The sequence below is a fragment of the Sinocyclocheilus anshuiensis genome, unplaced genomic scaffold, assembly GCF_001515605.1.
Source record: "Sinocyclocheilus anshuiensis isolate Anshui unplaced genomic scaffold, SAMN03320099.WGS_v1.1 scaffold521, whole genome shotgun sequence".
NCBI classification, from domain to species: domain Eukaryota; kingdom Metazoa; phylum Chordata; class Actinopteri; order Cypriniformes; family Cyprinidae; genus Sinocyclocheilus; species Sinocyclocheilus anshuiensis.
The window spans coordinates 218,288-227,754 of NW_015540882.1; the positions used below are offsets into that span (position 1 = coordinate 218,288).

The 9,467-nt window shown below is 34.8% G+C and overlaps 1 protein-coding gene across 1 annotated transcript in view; it reads right to left on the reverse strand.

The window, feature by feature from the left end:
* The window catches only part of LOC107688570 (SITS-binding protein-like), a 38,069-nt gene that overhangs the window by 12,537 nt on the left and 16,065 nt on the right, over positions 1-9,467 (reverse strand). Inside the window, exons 4-5 of the mRNA XM_016486275.1 lie at positions 7,515-7,722; positions 5,917-6,067 (exon numbers count right to left, since the gene is read on the reverse strand). Coding sequence (XP_016341761.1) covers positions 5,917-6,067; positions 7,515-7,722 — 359 coding nt within the window. The remainder of the gene's footprint in view (positions 1-5,916; positions 6,068-7,514; positions 7,723-9,467) is intronic.

The following is a 9,467-nucleotide window of genomic DNA, read 5'->3' on the forward strand; positions in this document are numbered from 1 at the left end:
TTATTACTCCAAAAAAAAAAAACCATTTATGAATGAATAATTTATTTTATTTATAAAAAATTCCTTGAAAAAATATATATTTAAATCATTCTGGAAAATGTATTCAGGGAGTAAGGAAAAATTTTATTACTTTTTATTTAATGGTTACACCACATGACATTTTTAGACTCCTTAAAATTAAACTTTTGTTGAAAAAGATATTAAAGTTTTCAAAAACCATGTGAAACCAGAAAACCAACATTTGACACTGTGATAAATACCATTAGTATGATATCAATAATCTCTTAAAATATCAGAAAATTTGACCTTTTATATCAAGGCATGGTTAGTTCGGGTTGCAAAATGTCATGTGGTGCGACTCTCCAAAAAAACTAATGATATATATGAATTAATAATTCATTGTATTTTATTTATAATATATATAAACTCTCAAAAGCAAAGATATATTCAAGGTGTAAGGAAAATATGGTATTACTTTTTATTTAATGGTTACACCTCATGACATTTATAGACTCATTAAAAGTATACATTTGTTTAAAAAAATGCACAAAACCAAAACCAACATCAACTCTTATCAACGTTTGTCCCTGACCCAACTATATTGTGATATTTACCATTAGCATGTTGTAAAAAAAAAGTGTTGTTGGAGTCGTGGCTTTGTGGTTACAGCAAATGCTCCAGAGATGTCAAACTGTGCTGCTCATGTGGGAAATTCAGGTTCAAGCTTTAGGTTTAAAGTCTGTTCTAATAGCTCAAACACAACCTATTTACGTGTTCTGATAAAATATACACATTGAATACACTATAAACCTTGGATAAAAGCATTTGAGAAATGCATAAAAAAAAGACGAAGCTAACATAACACAGATGGCCCACACTGGTATAACATATCAGTCTCCTTAAAACAGCAAGTATCATTTAATTGGAGACCAGTTTCCTGCTGGCATTTCAGTGAACCAGAGATGTGTGTCTTTCTCTAGGGGATCAGGCCCTGACCTCTCCTCACCGGCTGCAGATCCGCTTAGAAAAATGAAGCCTTTCATGTCCACAACACTGAGCAGCTCAGACTGTTTTGTTCTGTCAGAATGAACTTAACAGGCCAGCTGGTGGCTTTTAACATGAGACGCTTGTACTTGAATACAGTGTTCCTGCGTCCCCCGTTAACTCTGCCTGGTATGGACCTCTGTATCAAAACGAAACGTTGTTCTGCCAGACCCGAGCCTGTTTGTGTGATTATAATGAGTCCTTCAGAAACCTCACCATCAACCGCATGAAAATTAACAGCAAAGTGTGTCATTTATGCACCACTAGTGCTCACTAGTTTGTTCTGAAAGTCATAGAGGTTTGGTACAAAAGGAGGGTGAGGAAATGATGACTGAAACAATGATTTTGTTTTTGGGTGAACTGTCCGTTTAAACTGGGGTTTTCCACCAAGTGCATGGATCAAAATAGTTTGGCAAAATAGTTTTATAATTCGGTTTAAGGCTAATAACTATTAAAAATCTGATTAAACAAAGATCCGCTTTAGTACAAAATGTTACATATGCACAGTGCATCATGCCTAAGAAGGATCTAAATCAGATTTGCATTTACTTTATATAATTACTCGTGGCCGTGCACATTAGCTGACACTGATGCTATTTGGATGCTAAGGCAAATTGTAAAATGTATCAACCATTTTAGCCTTTTATTCACATTTCTTAAAAAAAATAAATCATACAAGAATTTTGTGATTATTAATTCTGTCATTTATTTAAACCACACTGGTATTTTTCTGGGGAACACAAAAATAAAAATGTTTAAGACCTTTCATATAGTTCTTTACGTATAATCAACTACAGTGGGTATAGAAAAGATAATCACATTTTGTTGCTTTGCCGCCTGAAATGAAGACGGACACAGTTTTTGTTTTATCCAGCTGTATTGGTGATTTTTTCAATTTTTTATTGAATGATTGATTTTTTATTTATGCCAAACAAGGCCATAATCATATTCAGAACATTAGGGGGACTATTGTTTTGAGGAAAATATTAAGACCAGACCACTATGGTAATGGTAAAGGAACTAAATAAATAATACGATTTTTTGTAAAGTAATCAATCTGAACTGCAAATAATATTTTTATTTTAAAAATATGCACCCATTCAATTTTAGTTGTATTCCTAATATGTTGAAAACGCAAGACAGAAAATGCTATTGTCGTCACAATAATTATGAATTACATGAATCACGTAAATGACAGCCCAACTTTCAATTCAAAACGGCAGAATTTGACAAAAGAAAAAAAAGGCGAATACTTGATAATACAGTCATAAGACTGTTGCTATAGTAAGTAATTCTTACATTCAACATTAACAGCAAGTCAAAAGGGGTAAGCTTTCAACTGAACTGTATAGCCTACATGCATTTTAGACGCTGATATTACGTTCTTACCCAGTCCATGCTATGAATGCACGTTATTGAATGAGCGGGTTTTTTTAGAACATTAATTCAACTGCTCAGGTCATTTCAGTGGTAGGCTATGTTAAAACTGCTCAGGTAATTTCAGTGGTAGGCTATGATACATATTTGTGTATTAAACTCCTTGTAACTCGCAAACTCCCCCTGATAGCGCGCAAATATTTCTGCCCATTTTCGCTCGTTGTCAGCCTCTGCTTTTCTGCAACAGACTGAAGCTCCGCGTGAATTCAGTGCGCCTTGCATTCAGCTAATAAAAGAAAAATGCTGCAATTTTCTGGAGTTATTTTATGATTGTTTGGGCAGTCTCAAACTATAGCTTCAATTTATCAAAATACATTCCGCTTCAGATTAGTTTTAATCTATGCACAAAAAAAATTACGTAATCTTTATCTAATTCTGATTGGGTGGGCAAGACAGTCATTTGGGTGGGCTCAGCCCACCCCTGCCCATGCCTGGAGCCAGCCCCCTCCTATAAATGACTTAGGTGTAGCTAATCACCTTCTCAATGGCACACAAAGCCATTTGACTTTCAGATGTGACCAGCTGTGGTCATTTTGATCAGCTCAGCATGAAAAGAGCTTTCCTGGAGCATTTCGGTCCTTGGAAGTGCACCTGAACCTGGAGCATTTCAGTCCTTGGTAGTTCAACTGAAACAAACAATCAACTATGGGTGGCAAGGCACTGTCAAAAAAATCTCCGGGATAAAGTTGTGGACAGACACAAGTCAGGAGACGGATACATACAATTTCAAAGGCTTTATCAATGCCTAGAAGCACATTGAAGTCTATTATTAAGAAGTGGAAGGTATTTGGTAAAACACACGAAGATTCTGAGGCAGATGAGACTAAAATTGAATTATTAGGCCTCAACAGCAAACGATATGTCTGGCAGAAATCCAGCACAGCTCACCATCCAAATATCAGCATTCCTACTGTAAAGCATGGAGGTGGTAATATCATGTTATGGGGTGTTTCTCTGCAGCAGGGACTGGAGGAAAATCTGCTGCCCTCTGCCAGAAAGTTATCAATGGTACGAAGGTTTACCTTCAAACATGACAATGACCCAAAAGCACACAGCAAAACTGAGCACACAGTGGTTAAAGGAGAAAAAGGTGAATGTCCTTGCATGGCCTAGTCAGAGCCCAGACTTAAACCCCACTGAAAATCTGTGGAATGACTTGAAGACTGCAGTCCACAAACGGTCACCATCAAATTGAACTGAACTTGAACAGTTCTGCAAAGAAGAGTGGGCAAATATTGCAAAGTCTAGATGTGCAAAGTTAGTAGAAACAGAGGCATATCCCAACAGACTAAACGCTGTAATTAAAACAAAAGGTGATTCAACAAAATACTGACACAAGGGGCTGATCCTTTTTCCAACTCGGTGATTCTGATTTTGTTTGTTTGCTAGTTTTTGGTAACACTTTATTTCGATAGTCCACTTTAGACATTCTATTAACAGTAAGTAACTTTGCAACTACATGTCAACTAGCAGTTAGTAGAGTATTAGTAGACTGTCTGCTTAATATCTTCTAACACTTTCTTTGTCAACTTATTCTACTAACCCTAAACCTACCCTAACAGTCTACTCTGAGAGTTAGTAGACATGTAGTTGCAAATTAATGAGAATTAGTTGACATGTAGTTGACATGTAGTTACAAAGTTACTTATAGTTAGTAGAATGTCTAAAGTGGACTATCGAAATAAAGTGTAACCTAGTTTTTTTCTGACATGTTGGTGTTATATCTTTTACTTGGATGTTATAAGTTGCACTGAATAAATACAGCTGGATAAAACAAAAACTGTCCATCTTCATTTCAGGCTGCAAAGCAACAAAAAAGTTATTATTTTAAAGGGGGGTGATTCTTTTCTTTACCCACTATATGTATTTTTCCTTTAATACATAGTTAATTATACTCTTACTGAGTTATTCTAGCATAATTTATATTCGATAATAGTTTTTGTTCATATTTTGAATTAGATTTTAGTTGTATATTTTCTGTTTTCATTTTTTTAATTTTAGTTTTAGTTATTTTTTTGTGTCCATTTAGCATTTATTAATATGTTTTACTTATTTATATTTAGTTATTTTAGTACTTCAACTTAAACAAAAATGAGAAATTTTGCCTTTTATATATATTTTAATAACATTTTTTTTTTAAGTAATATAGTATTTTTTTCCATGTTTCCAATCATTCAATTTTTTTTTTAAATAAATTAAAAGATCTGGAAAAAGGAACATCACACAGGGTTATTATCACTGACTAATACTAAAAAAAAAAAAAGGTTTAGTTAATGATAATAACCCTGTGTTGCATTAGACTGGAGTAAACCGTAATGTAAACTGTAGCTTCCTCCATCTGTCTTGTTGTTGAGATATAAGCTGACAGCAGCGATCACTCTGAAGCTGTACTAACTAATGGATCTTTTAATTTATTTAAATTATAATTTATTAATTTTTAAATTAATAATTAATTTAAATTATAACATATTAATGTATTTAATTAAATAATTAATATGTTCATAGTATTTCTTTTTATTTATTAGTTTTAGTCTATTTAGCTATTTTAGTACTTCAGCTTGATGAAAAATGTTGCCTTGTTGACCAGCTGAAATAAAATACGTTTTTTAAATGTTATTTCAGTTCATATTTATTTTATTTCAAGTGATGAAAATGTTTTTTTTTATGGTTTCAGTTAACGATAATTACTCTGTTACAGATTACATTTATGTTATATTGATAAACTGATAAATTATCATTTTCAACATGTACATAGATGCAGAAAAAGTAGTCTAGTTGGCTCTGTAGGCTGTGCGAGCCAGTGGGGTGTTGAGGCGGAAAATGAAGGCCTGTAGGCCCAGAGCTACAACAGGTGCAGAGGCTGAGCCGCTGACGGCTGGAGATTAAACCATCACACTGAAGGTCAGAGATGGAGCGAATATACTGCAGATCACCAGAGCCGCTCTGACACTTAATGACTTCAGCTTTCTCACAACCTCTTTATTATGTGGGGTTCATTCTTCATTGTTGTTTTTATTATTATTTATAAAACAAGCTACTTGATTGGATGCTTTTATATATTATTATTAGTAGTAGTAGTATTTTCTTCCAATATCAGACTAATCAGATTGATACCAGTCTTTTCAAATATAGACATTACAGTATGGGGTGAGAAAGAAATTAAAACGTTTGTTCAACGAGGATATATTAAACTGATCAAAAGTGACAGTAAAGACATTTATGATGTTACAAAAGATTCTATTTTAAATAAATGCTGTTCTTTTCATCAAAGAATCATGAAGAAATGTATCACGGTTTCCACAAAAAATATGACAGTGCACAATTGTTTGCAACATTGATAATAATCAGAAATGTTTCTTGAGCTTCAAATCAGCATATTAGAATGATTTCTGAAGGAAAACTCTGATTTGGAGTGGGATTGAGAGCGTGACCCACCATGTTGGCGAGGAGAGCCGTGGAATGTTCGTCGAGGCTGATGACTCCCTCCCCCAGGTGATGCCGCTTCAGCCGGTTTGAGAAGGTCCTCAGCTCGCGCTCTAGCTTGGCCCCTGAGTCCACGTTTGCTAGAAGCTTCCAGAAAGGCAGCCTTCAGGGAAATACTATATTTGTTAGAGTGCAGTTCTCAGATTGAAGTAACACTCAGGTTAATTTTAAAAATGCATTTCTTGAAATAACATAAACATTAACTAAATTAAAATAAAGCATTAAAAAAAACTTGAACGTATTGTATTTCGGCTAGTCGGCAAGAAAATATTTCTAATTTCCATTTAAAGTTTCAAGTACTAAAATAACTAAAACTAAATCATCTAAAACTAATAAGTATTAATAATGTATATACACACACACACACACACACACACACACATACATATAACAGTTCTTTCTGGTCCTCGAATCTGATTGGCTGAGAGGAGTGTGCTATTCCAGCGATAACAGAACTGATTCACCATTTGTATCACTCCGCTTGCGGTATTTCTCACTATAATTTTATAAATAATTCTGTCACGGAAATTAGTTTTAAGAGTTTTTTAAAGCTAGAATGTACTTGTTTAGACTTGTTCAGCTGTTAAACTGTCAAACTGAGATTTGAATCCATGGCGGAAGGAAGTAGTTCTGCACAGAATAGGGTTTTTAAAGACACTCCGTTGTTGTTTCTTATGTAATTGCACACTCGTGCCGTCGAACTGTTGTAGAAATGCAATATCACACTCGTAGCCGTGCTATATGGCTGTATATCAGCATGGCTGTGATTACCTACGGCCGAATCACAGCCGTGCTGATTTACAGCCATATCGCACTGCTACTCGTGTGATATTGCTCATATATAGCAGTATTATAATTCTAGAATGTTATTTATTTCTTTATTTATTCATTAATTAATTAAATCATTTTTATTTATTAGTTCATTTATTTCCATCAAAAATTAATAAAAAAAAAAAATCATATTATTAATTCAGGAGGCATTTACACAATACTGTTTTCAACTAAAAATGGAAAACTTTTAATTCTGTTTTGGCCGTTCAGTTACATGATAATGGCGTTTAGGGGGCCTGAAAAATGCTAAGTTTTGATAACAGGTTTCAGAGTGCAAATTTTTGAAAACAATACTGTATGTGTAAAACATGAATTTGTGAAAACGATAATGTCATGCGCATGCGTATAATACAGCGTTTTTAGTCATTTTCATGAGTCTGTGTCAGCGGGGGACGTTTTGACAACAATGTTGTTTGTATGTAAAACTTTTTTAAAAAATGCGAAGGAAAGCCTTTTCCGTTATTAGTGCACTGTTGTCGTGTGAACGTACCCTCATTCACATGAATCTAGAGTTGGAAGTGAATCAGAAACCAATTTAATCTACATTAAAATTGATGAATCACTTTTTAGCTTTTTGACAGAAGAAGTGTGTCTCTGCTTCTAATATTGGACAGATACTGAAAAACGCTAATATTGGTACGAAACGTTGTGCATCCCGAGAAACGCGAAGTTCAAGATAACAATGAAAAAAGGTAAAGGAGTTTGTAAAGTTGTAGTACCGTAAGACAGCCATGTTTGGCAGTTCTCGTCTGGCTGTGGAGAGCTGCTGCATTGACTCCTGATGGACGGCTCGAATGTTGCGTCCAACACACACGGTGTACTGCAGCGGCATGCGCTCCATACTGGGCGGTGTCTGCAAACAGTACTGCTGTCTGCTCTCTATCCCTACATGAAGAGGGATGTTCGGGGCCACTAGAACTGACACACCTTTAAAAAAAACAAAAACAAAAAAAGCTTTGTATCACCAGTGGTCAGCTTGGCAAATTTTAAATCCCCAGAATAAATAAAATTTGGAGTTTTGTGACTTTTACACCGTGTCTACACCGGATGCGACAGTTGTTGCGCCGCAACAAATAAAGTCTCTCTACACTGGACGTGACAAAGCGACCATTGCAAATCATTTCAATTTTGTGACAGCAGTTTACTGTCTGGGATTTGTCGTGTCGCGCCGCATCCAGTGTAGACAGCATCACTGATTATAGTCCATGTCTGCTAACTGTGAAGTCATCTATATATTAGTGTACTTCTAAAATGCGCAAATTAACCAAACAGTTGACAGTAGATATTGACTTCCATAGTATGGAAAATACTATGGAAGTCAATGGCCGTCAACTGTTTAGTTACCAACATTCTTCAAAGTATCTTCTTTTGTGTTCAACAGAAGAAATAAACTCATACAGGTTTGGAACAACTTGAGGGTGAGTAAATGATGACAGAGTTTGAATTTTTGGGTGATCTATCCCTTTAAGACATGCTTTTTGGGGGGCATTGAATAATGACACAAGGACCAGTAAATCACCTCTTAGAAATTGTGCATCTGAAAGGGACACTCCTACAAATGCATATACAATAAGGTCAGATGCAAAAATAACTCTGTCCGTCCCATAGGAAAGAAAAATCAAAAGTGAGATCTCTTTAACATCTCAAATGTTTCTCCTAGACAGAAATTAGGTTACTTTAAGATCGAATGGAGATTTTAGCTTGAGTCTCCTGCTTCTCAAACTTGTCTCCTGAGGCAAAAACTCTAACAATATCACAATGGTCTCCTTTAAAACTTTAGAAGAGATCTCAACAACATCACACACTGTGCTCAGATTTTTCTCCTTAGCTAAAGACTCTGGTGGTCTCACATTTGTCTCCTCAAAAGTTTAGATTCGAGATCTCAACAACATCACACACTGTACGTAGATTTTTCTCTTTAGCTAAATAATCTGGGGGTCTCATAATTGTCTCCTGTAATGCTTTAGAAGAGATCTCAACAACTTTACAAAGTGTGCATCAAGTCAAGTACTTGAAAGGCACTACATAAAGGGGGGAAATCATAAATTCAGAGTTAAAGGCTATATTGAGAGAGAAATTATGCAGAAATAAGGATAATGTTACTTTTTATAGGACAATGTTTATGTACTTAGGCACATAATTTGTTTTTGGAAATAATAATGTAGCGGATGCATTAATCAAAACTGATCTATAGAAAATGTAACCCTGGAGCTTTCTTTGCTGAAAGGCACATACATGGCTTATGACTTATGACTTATGACTTGATTATTAAAGGGGTCATATGATGCTGCTAAAAATAACATTATTTTGTGTATTTGGTGTAATGCGTGTGCATCGAGTCAAGTACGTGAAAGGCAATAAATAAAGGGGGAAACATCATAAATTCAGAGTTAAAGGCTATATTGAGAGATAAATTATGCAGAAATAAGGATAATGTTACTTTTTATAGGACAATGTTTATGTACTTAGGCACATAATTTGTTTTTGGAAATAATAATGTAGCGGATGCATTAATCAAAACTGATCTATAGAAAATGTAACCCTGGAGCTTTCTTTGCTGAAAGGCACATACATGGCTTATGACTTATGACTTATGACTTGATTATTAAAGGGGTCATATGATGCTGCTAAAAATAACATTATTTTGTGTATTTGGTGTAATGCAATGTGTT